General features: G+C 42.1%; 1 protein-coding gene across 1 annotated transcript in view; it reads left to right on the forward strand.

Annotated features, from left to right (window-relative positions):
* Nucleotides 1–15,467, forward strand: part of LOC137342532 (disks large-associated protein 2-like) — a 198,138-nt gene that overhangs the window by 147,526 nt on the left and 35,145 nt on the right. The window contains exon 6 of the mRNA XM_068006468.1: nucleotides 8,216–8,556. Within this exon, the coding sequence (XP_067862569.1) occupies nucleotides 8,216–8,556 (341 nt within the window). The remainder of the gene's footprint in view (nucleotides 1–8,215; nucleotides 8,557–15,467) is intronic.

Here is a 15,467-nt window from a genome sequence, read left to right on the forward strand (position 1 = left end):
AAATCAAATTTGGCCAAACAAACTTTTATCTTTTTGAATAGGACTTTCGGGATAAACATAAGGGACGGTGTGGATTTCCCTGACACAAATCCTTAGTATTTTGATTTCCCATTGCTCGATTCTTTAAAAATTGTATTTGCCATGATTCTCTGTGAAAGCCTATATTCATTTAGTTTTGAGGATCTGTTGGGAATGGCATGGGCCAAGGAATTTTCAGTGTGTCCACTCTGACTCATTGATAGCAATGGGAGGGGAGTGCCAGTGGTCTGTTTACAGTCTGATTACTCACTCTTTGTTATTCAGTCTCTACTGAGTATTTATTTTAGCAGGTGGAGGCTGTTCCACAAACTTACCCTTCTCAGGAGCTCCTCAATGCAATAATACCGCCTCTTTTTATAAGCATGGCAAATGAGTTCCAAAACTAAATAAAAATCAATGACTTATTCAGATCAGTTTAGGTTTTATTCTGAATTTAACCAGTCTGGCAAACACAATGACAAGGGATGTGATAGATTACATCACATCAATCACTGTATTAAGGAACCCAAATATGTATTGCAATTTATCAAAACTCGCAATCTAAATTCAGGTCTAAATTTCAAAAATATCAAACTCAACAATCTGAGTTTAAATTTCATAAGCAACAGATCACAGCCTAAATTTAAGTTTTAATTTATTAAATATCAGGAATCACAGTCCAGATTTATATTTGAATTCAGCCAGTAGTGTCTAACCTTTATTAATTATGTAACAGTTTGCCGGCCATGAGGAAGCCATTTCAGTTATTGCCTAACATTATCATGAATGGATCTGTGCAACTTTCGTTCCACACTTTTCAATCCATCTACCGCAGAGGTTCCCAAACTGGGGGGCGCGCCTCCTAGGGTAGGGGGGTGCACGATGAGGTTATCAGGGGTGCACGAGGAGGACAGGCTGGATTAGAGCAAAGCACCGAAGTCCACACGGTCTGCCTCCTCCAGCAGCACGTCCCTGGTCCAGGTTGATTCCCACAGCTTTGCTTTAGGTCTGGTCGAATGTAGTGCTCCAATCTTCTGTTCTGATTTTGCCATAAATGTTTTGCCTAGTTTTTGTGTTTCATAGTGCCATTATGTTTTGTGTTTTTGTCAGGAAGTTCCGGTATAGCTTTTGTGTTGAATGAAAGATTTGGGTTACAGTGATTATTTAGGATACAGGACAGGTCCCTATCATGCAATTGTTTATGTTGTGCATCTCTCTGCAAAGGCATATGTCCATTGCTTATATTTTTTCCCTTTTTATTCCATATGGTTTTGTGGCTCTTTACTTAATGACCATTTTGATGATCTAACAGATTAAAATATTAACAGAATATTCACATACATTAAAGCATCCCTAGCCTGTGGTACTTCCTTGTTAATTGAGTATTGAGTGCATTCTCAATAACATACTAAACTTGTGCTGTACCAATGCCAACTCGTTCTCATTCAGATTACTTTTCGACCAATAGGAATGCCAATTGCCAAGCAAATGAACGAAAGATCAAAACTGATTTCATTGTTTTATCATTACAACAGTGTTAACGCCCTTTCATAGAATTGTATCTGACAACATTTAATGAGATGTGTATAATGCATGTAAGGAATATGTGGCAAAGTAACATTTTCATTGATTGGGGGAGGGTGGAAGAGAGAAGAGTGGATGGTGCAGTGGGTTACACACTTGCCTCTCACTGCTGGTACCTGGGTCCAAGCTGCATGTAAGGCTCTAAATGAATTTGGGCACTCAGTTCAGTTCCTTGTGGGCATAAGCCCATCATGATACTACTGGCACTCAATTGGCAATTTCCTTTAGAGAGGTTGATGGGCAAAATGCCAAAATTTCACATTGGTGCAGTAGGGGATGCTCTTCCATGGTTAGAGTTGATGCAGAGTAGAGAGACTTTGCTTAACTTGGGAGTGCTTTTTCCGGACGGATAAAGAGAGGGGCGCGCATGCAACGTGAATCTCGGAAGAGGGGGCTCAGCAAGAGAAGTTTGGGAATCTGATCTACTGTAATAGCTAACGCATTTATTTTCAAACAAACAGCAACAAGTGCAGCTCCAGTTACAGGGGAAGTACAAATGCAGATCTGCTGTTTACCAGTAATTTTCCTTTTGATAAATCAGCTGCTATTGGCATTTTAGGCAATGGATCAGGCAGTGTTGCGGTAATCAAAAATTAACTTCCTCTATGCAATATCTCCAGGTTGCATCTAACACAATGCAGCAAAATTTCTCTTCACTTTGCTCTAACAGATCCTTGAACAAATACTTGAAGGGAAAACATTTACAGGGCTATGGGGAAAGAGCAGGGGAATGGGACTAATTGGATAACTCTTTCAAAGAGCCGGCACAGGCACGGTGGGCCGAATGGCCTCCTCCTGTGCTGTACCTACTATGATACTACGATACTATGATAAGGTTGAGTGCAATGTAATGCAACTCTAACTCACAGCCGTTATAATCTACACAGACCTTAACTGCAGAGGCTCAATGAGGATTGCATTTAGGATCAGTTGAAAAACTGCGTCAGTAAGAATTTAGAGCAGAGTGCCGACTGGCTCCTGCCTCGCCCTGTGGTGACCTTACATTCTGCTGAATGAAGGGTCCCTCATCTCTGTCTCAGCAGCTTTCTGGCTGACAACTTCAAAACCAGCTTAGCAAGGATAAAGACTGAAATTCACAGAAGTCATGCTGGAGCGGAGTGACTTTATAAACAACATGCAAATGTCAGAATGCAACATCAATAACATCTATCCAACATGAATTGTATAGCATAAACATATTCATACTGTCATTTTTGCACACTGTGATTGACAGTTAGGCAGCACACAGACAGTGCCAGCTATATTTTCATATAGCATTCTCCCTTAGCCACGTTTGAACACTACTGAATTGTTGCTTAAGTCTCTGAACAGCAGTTTCCAGCAGAAGTTCCTCTCAATACTGCACTTATTTTAAAATAGAACCCATCAAGATTATATTGTGCTGTTTGACAAGATCTCAGCTGCCAAGCTAACTGCTGCATCTGGAGATAGATTTTTCAAATAGAATGGTATCATAGTGTAAGCTTACTGCTGCTGTGGGAAATATTAATAGTTGCTTTGGGAACAGCTCTTTAGTACTTTATGTTTTGGAATACAATTGACTGTCAAAGACAGATCAGTAGGAACTGCAGCCTATTATGGAAGTTTCTGGATAGATCAGCTTCAATATGGTTTGATATTCTTGGTGTGTCTGTCACAGCTGTTGCCCGAGAGGAGTTTAATGATTTTCTGTGAGCACAGAGGTAGTAAGGAGATTTATTGTGTAACATCAGAAATCAATAGATCTGAAGGATGATCACAGAGTTCTGACTCGCTCTTTCTTTTGTTGCTCCCCGATATTATCCATGAAGAACTGTCCTCAGGATTCAAGCAGACTATAATGACAACATCCTCAGAATAATAACAAGAGATCCATTCTGAAGCCATTTTCCAAAAGAACCAATTCAGATTGATTCTGAGCATTCCTCAATTTAACTAGTTCAGATGAATTTGTATTTCAGAAAATCCATTCGTCTGGAATAGAAGATTCAGTAAATATACCTATCATATAGAATTCAGATTTGGATTCATACAATTTGAATTTCACCCAGATTTCATCAAAGAATGCATTTGAATCAAAACAAATGTGAATACTCAACCCCTTCCAAGATCATCCCATCTAACTCTGCCTATTTTTTTTATTCGGATGTGGGCGTCACTGGCGAGGCCAGCATTTATTGCCCATCCCGAATTGTCCATGAGAAGGTGGTGGTGAGCCGCCTTCGTGAACCGCTGCAGTCCATGTGGTGAAGGTTCTCCCACAGTGCTGTTAGGTAGGGGGTTCCACGATTTTGACCAAGCGATGACGAAGGAACAGCGATATATTTCCAAGTCGGGATGGTGTGTGACTTGGAGGGGAACGTGCAGGTGGTGTTGTTCCCATGTGCCTGCTGCCCTAGTCCTTCTAGGTGGTAGAGGTCGCGGGTTTGGGAGGTGCTGTCGAAGAAGCCTTGGCGAATTGCTGCAGTGCATCTTGTAGATGCACCGCAGTACGCTGGTGGTGAAAGGAGTGAATGTTTAGGGTGGTGGATAGGGTACCAATCAAGCAGGCTGCTTTGTCCTGGATGGTGTCAAGCTTCTTGAGTGTTGTTGGAGCTGCAATCATCCAGGCAAGTGGAGAGTATTCCATCACACTCCTGACTTTGTGCCTTGTAGATGGAGGAAAGGCTTTGGGGAGTCAAGAGGTGAGTCACTCGCCGCAGAATACCCAGCCTCTGACCTGCCCTTGTAGCCACAGTATTTATGTGGCTGGTCCAGTTAAGTTTCTGGTCAATTGGTCAATGATGACCCCCAGGATGTTGATGGTGGGGGATTCAGCGATGGTAATGCCGTTGAATGTCAAGGGGAGGTGGTTAGACTCTCTCTTGTTGGAGATGGTCATTGCCTGGCACTTGTCTGGCATGAATGTTACTTGCCACTTATCAGCCCAAGCCTGGATGTTGTCCAGGTCTTACTGCATGCAGGCACGGACTGCTTCATTATCTGAGGGGTTGCGAATGGAACTGAACACTGTACAATCATCAGCGAACATCCCCATTTCTGACCTTATGATGAAGGGAAGGTCATTGATGAAGCAGCTGAAGATGGTTGGGCCTAGGACACTGCCCTGAGGAACTCCTGCAGCAATGTCCTGGGGCTGAGATGATTGGCCTCCAACAACCACTGCCATCTTCCTTTGTGCTGGGTATGACTCCAGCCACTGGAGAGTTTTCCCCCTGATTCCCATTGACTTCAATTTTACTAGGGATCCTTGGTGCCACACTCGGTCAAATGCTGCCTTGATGTCAAGGGCAGTCACTCTCACCCCACCTCTGGAATTCACCATTTTTGTCCATGTTTGGACCAAGGCTGTAATGAGGTCTGGAGCCGAGTGGTCGTGGCAGAACCCAAACTGAGCATCGGTGAGCAGGTTATTGGTGAGTAAGTGCCGCTTGATGGCACTGTCGACGACACTTTCCATCACTTGCCTGATGATTGAGAGTAGACTGATGGGGCGGTAATTGGCCGGATTGGATTTGTCCTGCTTTTTGTGGATAGGACATACCTGGGCAATTTTCCACATTGTCGGGTAGATGCCAGTGTTGTAGCTGTACTGGAACAGTTTGGCTAGAGGCGCAGCTAGTTCTGGAGCACAAGTCTTCAGCACTACAGCCGGGATGTTGTCGGGGCCCATAGCCTTTGCTGTATCCAGTGCACTCAGCTGATTCTTGATATCACGTGGAGTGAATCGAATTGGCTGAAGACTGGCTTCTGTGATGGTGGGGTTATCGGGAGGAGGCCGAGGTGGATCATCCACTCGGCACTTCTGGCTGAAGATGGTTGCAAACGCTTCAGCCTTGTCTTTTGCACTCACGAGCTGGACTCCGCCATCATTGGGGATGGGGTTGTTTACAGAGCCTCCTCCTCCTGTTGGTTGTTTAATTGTCCACTACCATTCACGACTGGATGTGGCAGGACTGCAGAGCTTTGATCTGATCCGTTGATTGTGGAATCGCTTAGCTCTGTCTATAGTATGCTGCTTCCATTGTTTAGCATGCATGTAGTCCATGTAGTCCTGAGTTGTAGCTTCACCAGGTTGGCACCTTATTTTTAGGTACACCTGGTTCTGCTCCTGGCATGCTGTTCTACACTCCTCATTGAACCAGGGTTGATCCCCTGGCTTGTTGGTAATGGTAGACATCCTATTTCAGAGCAAAGATACATTCTCATACTACTGAGAGTAGTAGCTTTTATTTTTCTTTCCAATATTTCTCATCTTTTACCCCTCATTCCTGAAATTGGTGACTCATGTTGGGTTACAGCTTCATGACAATAGATAGTGCCTTACCCAATTGGCCATCTCCGACATCTACATCTAGATAGTGAGTGTCAGGAGACTATTTGATAATATGGGGCATCACAGATAAATCCCATTCTGTTCTAACATTTTCTTCATTAATTCTCAAGATGTGGGCATTGCTGGCAAGGACAGCATTTATTGCTCATCTCTAGTTGCCTGGAGAAGGTGGTGGTGTGCCTTCTTCTTGAACCAACTGAATGGCTTGCTGGACCACTTCAGAGGGCAGTTCGGAGTCAACCATGCTGGTGTGGGACTGGAGTTGCATATAGACCAGACTGGGTTAAGGACATTATTGAACCAGTTGGGTTGTTATGACAATCCAGCAGCTTCATTATCATTTTTACTGATACCAGCTTTTTATTTCCAGATTTTTAAAACTGAATTCAAATTCTCAAACTGTCATGGTGGGATTTGAACTCACATTCTCTGAATTATTAGTCTGGCTCTCTGGATGATTACTCCAATAACATAATCATTCTACTACTGTACCCTTAGTAAATGGGAATACCTTTTATGATAACCAAACTTTGGAAGGGTTATCTCTCCCAAAATTGGCTAACAATGCACCAGCAAGTTTATTCTGGCAAACAATGCATCAGCAAACTGCTTGATTTATCTATGCACTATAGATTGACTGATGTGGCTGTTCCCCATGGTAGGTTGGAATGAACTGGAGGTATAAAAGTTCAGGGAGTTCTTCCTCTTCCAAAAAACAAATATAGAAATTCCCATATTCTAATTTTCAATTGTAGCAATCAAAATACTTGCAAAAAAAAAAAATCTGAAGAAAAATTACACTATAAAATATCCACTTATCATCAATCCCGTAGTCTAAGCTTTAACAAGAAGCTCCAAATGTGCTGGGCCTTTATCACCCATTTTATATGGTTGAGATGAGCACACAAATCATTCCCCACATGAAAGGTTCAGTATTAAAATTAAACTTTCACAGAACGGCAGTTTAATCACTATGCAATTCAAGCAGAGATCCAGTGATATGGATCGCTACCTGATTTCCCAAAAAGCTCCAGTTACATTTTCCAAGATTGCTGTTAGAGACAATAAGGACAGAGAGTGGAAATGTTACCCCGGTACATTAGGTACTCTGGACTACCCAGGGCAACTCTTTCACATCCTTTCCCTCTCTAACTCCCTCCTTATGTCCCTCCACCTTGTCACCTCCCTCCCTGTCTTCAAAAACTTAAAAACCCTTGTGTTCAATCATGCCTTCACCTCTCCTTCCCTCAGTCTTTTCTCTTATTCCCTTTCCCCTCTTGCTTGGCGGCCATTGTTTTCTTTGGTCCTCTAAAGTGTTGAGAGACATCGATGCATGGTAAGTTCTATGTAAGTTATTGCTGTTGTCGTGCTGTTGTTGCATTTGTAGTTGCTGTCTTGAGAACCAATTTTTAGGTTTAGGATTATGCCAAAGATCTTTGATTTTTCAATGGCTCAATCCATAGCCTGACCTTTGAGTTATCAGTAATGTAATCTGAAAACATTTTCTTTTGCTCTGCGCTGTTTTTCCCTCATCTTGATATGCACATGCAAAGCAAAATTATACCCAGCATGTGCCTGGACCACTGCTCATCAGGCATTGAAATGAGCTGATGGCATATGATAATGCAAGGCTATCTCATTTACATATTTTAATGGTGCTCCTGGCACTTAGGGTGTGACATGTTGGGAGCATGATAAAGAACACCCAAGAATGTTACGCTCCAGCAGTCTTGAAAGAGCTGCTGGCTGTCCTTTTGCATTGCCAAATATTCTGAATAATTTCCTTCGGCCACAAGGACCACCTTTCATGGATTGGGCATTGGAAACGAAAGAAAGGAAACAGCCAATAGAAGGGAAGCTATATTGGAAGGAGAGGGCAACACCTGCAAACAAAAAATGGACATCTGGTTCTAAAGTATTAAATGTACTAAAGCATCTGGTCCAAGCTGACGATCTGCATCTGGAGCATGACTCAGGTGTCTCCATCTCATATTGGGGGAGAGCCCCTAATTTATGTCAGATCCATTTGCCAGAATGAGCTCATAGACAGTTTGCTGGCTCTGAGCACCCTGAATGCTCCACGGGTACATTATAGTGCAGCAGGGGAACACGGCACTGAATGGATCAGGCTTCAGTATCACATACCCCTTTAATGCTAAGGAGACCTAATCATTGCATTATCAGCCACTATGTTTATAATGAACAATGTCATTCTAAATGCAAAATATTGTGGAATTAAGCATTCTAATATGCTTCTACCTTGAATCCCAATTCTAGCATTTAATTACAAGAAAGCTCCTCCAATTCCTCCTCGGATGGCTACAAAACCAATTATCTCAGTGACAGCCCAGAGCAGCACAGAGTCAACCCAGGATGCATACCTGCAGAATGAGGTACACCGGCCCACGTCCTGGTCAAAAGATATTAAATCCCAGTGCAATTCAACAGACAGTCTTGACAGTACTAAAGCACTGCATCTGGCCTTGGAGTCCTTTGCCCCAAGTCGTTCTTCAATGAAGAGCTCTGATGGAACTGGAATTAGTAAAGGCATTCTGAGTCGCGATGAACCAAAGCTACAGCCACGCCAAAGAAAGTGGCGTTCATCTGTAGGGATACAGGTAATCATTTAATATATATTTAATTAAAAGGTATGAATGAGATAAGACAAGTTGGCCCATCTATCTCACTATTATTTAGGTATATGACCCCTTGGTCTACTTCCATCTCCCTGCTGCTTTGCTCTGGTCCGTAGCCTCCTAGTCACTACTGAATTGAGAATCTGCCCATTACCTTTTCCTTTTGAATGCTTCAGTTATCTATTCCTTCTCTGCACCAACTGGCAGTCCAATTCCTAATTAACATCTCTTGTGAAATGGTTACTCCTGAAGCTACATTTTGTTTAGTGTTTCTATAGCTTTAATCATGTTCAGAATTCTTCAACACAAACAACTTCGCCACATCCACTCTGAATATATTAAAAGCTTCATTCAGTTCCCCCATCTGTTTTACAATGAGAGCAGAGTTTGTTTCTTCAGCCTCTCTTCATTCTGCATTGAGTTAAGACCTGCCACCATTCATTCTCTCCTACTTTGAATCTTTTTTTTTATTCATTCAAGGGATGTGGGCACGCTGGCAAGACCAGCATTTATTGCCCACCCCTAATTGCCCTTGAGAAGGTGGTGGTGAGCCGCCTTCTTGAACCACTGCAGTCCATGTGGTGAAAGTTCTCCCAGTGCTGTTAGGTAGGGAGTTCCAGGATTTTGACCTAGCGATGATGAAGGAACGGCGAAATATTTCCAAGTCGGGATAGTGTGTGACTTGGAGGGGAACGTGCAGGTGGTGTTGTTCCCATGTGCCTGCTGCCCTTGTCCTTCTAGGTGGTCAAGGTTACGGGTTTGGGAGGTCCTGTCGAAGAAGCCTTGCGAATTGCTGCAATGCATCCTGTGGATGGTTCACACTGCAGCCACAGTGCGCCGGTAGTGAAGGGAGTAAATGTTTAGTGTGGTGAATGGGGTGCCAATCAAACGGGCTGCTTTGCCCTGGATGGTGTCGAGCTTCTTGAGTGTTGTTGGAGCTGCACTCATCCAGGCAAGTGGAGATATTATTGTACTGATTTGAGGAAACATATTCTAGTGACATCTGTTGTGCATGTACACAGTTTAATCTAATACAGAAGCGGTAAACTGTCAGATGTCAGGCAATCTTATTTATTTACTTCATAGAACTTTTCTGACTTGCCCGCAGTACGGATAATAAGAAAGAAGAGGTAGAAATACGTTGGGACAATTACATGTAGCAGAAACGTTGACTTTATTTAATCATTTAGATTTTAACTATTTTTCTTAGCACTTTCTCAATGTAATTTTTTTTAAATAAATTATTTTTCATCTTCAGTCTGTCTGGCCTAGACAAGTCTGCAACTACAAGGGTGGGCAATCAGCCTGCTCCCAGACAGTTGTAAACATGCACCCACAGCCAGCCAAAACGAGGTACATGGGACCACCAGGCATGCCGCTTCCCCCTGAAATTCCCTCCCTGTCGCAGAGAGATACCATAGCCTCTGCTTGGAAGGGGAGCTTCATTTTACAGCTCCTGAATCAAGTGGCACCAGCATGGATTTGGCAGACCTTCTGCCTCTCCCCTGAGTCAATGGCATATGCAAGATAAGGGCAGAACATTAATAAAGGAGAGGAAAAGAATGAAACAAAAAGCCTTACATGGCTCATGCTTTTAGTTGGCATAGAGCTGGTTGATGGAAGCAGGCCTTTCAGAGCTTCAAAATCACCAATTCTCATAGTTTACCGCATCTGTAGTAGATTAAACTGTTTACATGCACAACAGATGTCAGTAGAATATATTTCCTCAAATCAGTACAATAATATCTCACCAGGAAAAATGAAATGTCCTAGTCCTAATTATACTTAGATTTTTGCACCAAATGTATTGCTGAGTGTAGAAGTCTTTGCATAAAACAGTTATTCACATACTTATTTGGCCACCGTGTGTCTTGCAATATTGTTTCAGTAAACTGTCTGGTGCTGCAGATACACTGTGCCAGCTTCAAGATGGGTTAATGCCTACACTGAAGCTGAGGGCAGACATATGGCTCTCCCTCAATAGTGGTACTCCATAGTGTAAATAACCTATCATTTGGCTAATTGACAGCACTGTACACGCACAAAAATGTGGGTCCGTGAATATGCCTCTGGGTTAAAGGCACCGATTTCAGTCAAGTTAACAAGGGAACTTGGTCCCATGTGTTTGCACGCTGGGTCTTTGTATTGTACAGGGAGCCTAGCAATCCTAAGAGATCAGCTCAAATGTAAAGTGTAAAATGGAGAGCAGGATTCAAAATCCAATTGTTTTATAACAAAATTAAAAGGTATAAGAGTGCCTCATAACAGCTAAAACTGACATAGAAATTCAGAGATTAATGCATAAAGTAGCCTCAACATCTCATGGTACACATTATAAAACTAATCCTGAGCTGAGCTACAAACCCCATATCCCACAATTTTATAGTCTTACCTCACCCCCACCACCACCAAAACTCTTACCCACCCCATCATCTCCAGGATTGGCTCCTCCAGCATTCTCCTCACCAGTCTCCTGAGCTCCACCCTACATAAACTGCAATTTGTCTAGAATTCTGTCACCCTTGTCCCATCTCGCATAAGGTCTTGCTCCCATATCACCCCTGTCTCACAGACCTCCTTTGGCGGCCATCTCCTAATGCTTTGAATTCAAAACCCTTGTCTCATTTACAAATCTCATGACCTCACCCCCTCCCACCACCTCGTCAACCTTTTCCAGCGCTGTGTGCTAAGATGCACCTTGTGCTCTTCTGACTCTGGCCCCCTTTGAGCCCCCATTGCCTCGTCTCCACCTTTGGTGTCAGAGCCTCAGGCACTTTGGAATTCTCTCTCAAAACTCCTCCACCTAACTATCTCATTCCTTTCTTTAAAAAGTCCCTTCAAAACCTAACTCTTTGACCATGTCTTCAACTACCTTCCCTAACTACTTTCCTACCAATGACCATTTTGTCTCAGTGCATTGACATGGCATGTCTTATTATGTTAAATGTAAGGAATCTTACAACACCAGGTTATAGTCCAACAAATATATTTTAAAATCACAAGCTTTCGGAGATTATCTCCTTCGTCAGATGAAGGAAATAATCTCCGAAAGCTTGTGATTTTAAAATAAATTTGTTGGGACTATAACCTGGTGTTGTAAGATTCCTTACATTTGTCCACCCCAGTCCATCACCGGCATCTCCACATCATGGTTATTATGTTAAAGTTGCTATGTAAATGCAATTTGCTGTTGAGTCTGGCATTTGATTAATAGCCATTATAGCTCAGTCAGTGCCCTTAATGTTACACGAGTGCTTGTTATGTTGCTGCCTCTCATTGTGTATTCTCCTTACACAGCGGAGAAACTTCTGAAAGCTTTACATTCGGGAACCCTTTTAAAAATCCTGGTTTGGCATCTCTTTTTGAACATTTTTGTTCAAAAATTGAGTGCTGAAAGCGTCATTGAGGGAGTTGACTTCAAGGAACTACTGAGCCTGACTGCAATGGAGCTGAGCTTACACCTTTTAGTCCCCCAAGGATGAACAAAAAATTGATAAAAAGGGAAAAAATAGAATAGGAAAGTAAACTGGCAAGAAATATAAAAACAGATTGCAAGAGCCTCTACAAGTATGTAAAAAGAAAGAGAGTAGCAAAAGTAAACATTGGTCCCTTAGAGGCTGAGACAGGAGAAATTATAATAGGGAATAAGGAAAAGGCAGGGACATTAAACAAATATTTTGTATCTGTCTTCAAAGTATACAAAAAGCATACCAGAAATAGTGGGGAACCAAGGGGCTAATGAGGAGCTTAAAGTAATTAATATCAGTAGAGAAAAAGTACTGGTGAAACTAATGGGACTAAAAGCCAATAAATCCCCTGGACCTGATGGCCTACATCCTAGGGTTCTAAAAGAAGTGACTTCAGAGATTTGGATGCATTGGTTATGATCTTCCAAAATTCCCTAGATTCTAGAACGGTCCCAGTGGATTGGAAGTTGGCAAATGTAACCCCGCTATTCAAGAAAGGAATGAAAGAGAAAACAGAACTACAGGCCAGTTAGTCTGACATCAGTTGTAGAGAAAATGTTGGAACCCATTATTAAGGAAGTGGTAACAGGGCACTTAGAAAATCATAATATGATTAGGCAGAGTCAACATGGTTTTATGAAAGGGAAATCGTATTTGACAAATTTATTAGAGTTTTTTGAGAATGTAACTAACAGAGTAGATAAAGGGGAACCAGTGGATGTAGTATACTTGGATTTTCAAAAAGCATTCGTTAAGGTGCCACATAAAATGTTGTTATGCAAGATAAAGGTTCATGGTGTTGGGGGTAATATATTAGAATGGATAGAGGATTGGTTAACAGACAGAAAACAGAGAGTAGGAATAAACGGGTCATTTTCAGGTTGGCAGGCTGTAACTAGGGGTGCTGCAAGGATCGGTGCTTGGGCCTCAGCTATTTACAATCTATATTAATGACTTAGATGAAGGGACTGAGTGTGATATATCCAAGTTTTCTGATGATACAAAAATAGGTGGGAAAGTAAGCTGTGAGGAGGACACAAAGAGTCTGTAAAGGGATATAGACAGGTTAAATGAGTGGGCAAGAAGGTGGCAGATGGAGTATAATGTGGGGAAGTGTGAGGCAATTCACTTTGGTAGGAAGATTAGAAAAACAGGATGTTTTTTAAATGGTGAGAAACTATCAAATGTTAGTGTTCAGAGAGATTTGGGTGTCCTTATACAAGAAACACAAAAAGTTAGCATGCAGGTACAGCAAGCAATTAGGAAGGCAAATGGCATGTTGGCCTTTATTGCAAGGGGGTTAGAGTACAAGAGTAAGGAAGTCTTACTACAATTGTACAGGGCTTTGGTGAGACCTCACCTGGAGTACTGTGTACAGTTTTGGTCTCCTTATCCACGGAAGGATATACTTGCCTTAGAGGCGGTGCAACGAAGGTTCACTAGATTAATTCCTGGGATGAGAGAGTTCTCCTATGAGGAGAGATTTAGTAGAATGGGCCTATTCTCTCTGGAGTTTACAACAGTGAGAGATGATCTCATTGAAACATATAAGATTGTGAGATGCTGAGAGGTTGTTTCCCCGGGCTGGAGAGTCTAGAACTAGGGGGCATAGTCGCAGGATAAGGGGTCGGCAATTTAAGACTGAGATGAGGAGGAATTTCTTCACTCAGAGGGTTGTGAATCTTTGGAATTCTCTACCCCAGAGGGCTGTGGATACTCAGTCGTTGAGTATATTCAAGGCTGAGATAGATTTTTGGACTCTAGGGGAATCAAGGGATATGGGTATCGGGCAGGAAGGTGGAGTTGAGGTCGAAGACCTACTCCTGCTCCTATTTCTTATGTTCTTATCTACACACCTTAAATAAAAGATCAATGACTCTGTGTGTCAGATTAATTCAACTTCCTCATTTTGTTGGGCTCAGGAACCCATCCCAGCCAGTCTCTCCCAATGATATCATCAGTGTTCACCTTTCCAACGGTTCCCTTTGATGAGGTTCCATGATTAAATGTTAATGTATGCAGTTTTGGCAAATGAATATGCAATTTCCATTTATTGCCCTGTGTTAAGACAGCACGTTTGAAACTTGGGAAAGAGCAAGAAAGGAAATGCTACTGTTACAGGTCTTTATCTTGAAGGCTACAGCTTAAAGGGTCATCGTGTGTTGCCATGCTGACCCCTTCTGTTGTATGCTGAGAGCTCTGGGAATTAACATATAGTAATTTGGCCCATGCAGTGCATTAATTCTCCCATCATGTGTAATTTGCAGCATGTGTAATTTCCATATCGTGACCACTCATTTGCAGGGAGCATGGGTCAGAGAACTGGAACTACAATGTTGGAGCTCTCTCCCTGACGTACGCTCCCTTTAAGCACAATTTTCCCATTGGGAGTGTGGGATTGCAGAGCTAACCTTTATCATTCTACTTTCCAGTTCTAATCATACCTTACCTTTGTGCTTCTCTTTGAATTATTCACTTTCTTCCACAACTCCTGCCAGATCCTCCAAGAAGAGGAGACAGTCCTGATGTTGTCAATGATATTTTGACAAATACTGTGCCTTCTTTGCATGTTGGTAGAATGCCCCTCCCCACATGTGCTCCAGTCTCTCCATTACCTCGTTCATCAGCATTGTAAAGCCTCCTCGCTGTCACTGGTTGCTATTTTTCATTACCAGTTACTTGTATCTCTGACAGACACCACTGCATGCCACAGCGGATCCATTAAAAGTTACACATGTTACCTTATGGACTGAGGAATCTCAGACCCCTTGATTTTAAAGATGGCAGCCTTTATTCCCTGATCAGTGTTATTTTAACACTAGTGATCACTCAATGGGTTACCACTGGTGTTAATGCTAATCGAAAAATCTAAGTTGGTGAGACCTCTCTTTAAAAAGGTACTTGAAATCGTTTTAGGAAACCTGTTTTCTACGTTTGCCCTAACATGATGACACAAGCCACATTGAAACATGTGATTACATCACAAAAATGTCATATCATTCACAACATAACAGCATGAAACAGCCATACAGCAATTCTGACTGCTATCACCCTTCAGCCAAAACAATGTCTTTATAAAGGGAACAGCAATGGTGAGACTCCTTTAAAAGACCATCTCTTTAAATATGTTGAAACACTGAAGGTAATTGAGTTGCTTCACGATATCATAAAGGACCTTGTGACATCAGAGTAATCACTGCAACATCATCAAGTATGTATTTCTACTGTTGAAAGTTTTCTTGTTTTTTTTCTCTCCTTAAATAGATATCCAATGTGATTTAAAAGCAAATTGCTCAATATCGCCAATAGCCCATTCTCCATCCATCATTTTCTATCCATTTAAAGTGCGCAGTTTTCTGATGTGCACTCCTGACACTCCCCAAGGAGCAGAGCATTGGAACTTTTACCTTTATATTTGGGCTTACT

This window comes from Heptranchias perlo, chromosome 26, assembly GCF_035084215.1.
Source record: "Heptranchias perlo isolate sHepPer1 chromosome 26, sHepPer1.hap1, whole genome shotgun sequence".
Classification (NCBI taxonomy): Eukaryota; Metazoa; Chordata; class Chondrichthyes; order Hexanchiformes; family Hexanchidae; genus Heptranchias; species Heptranchias perlo.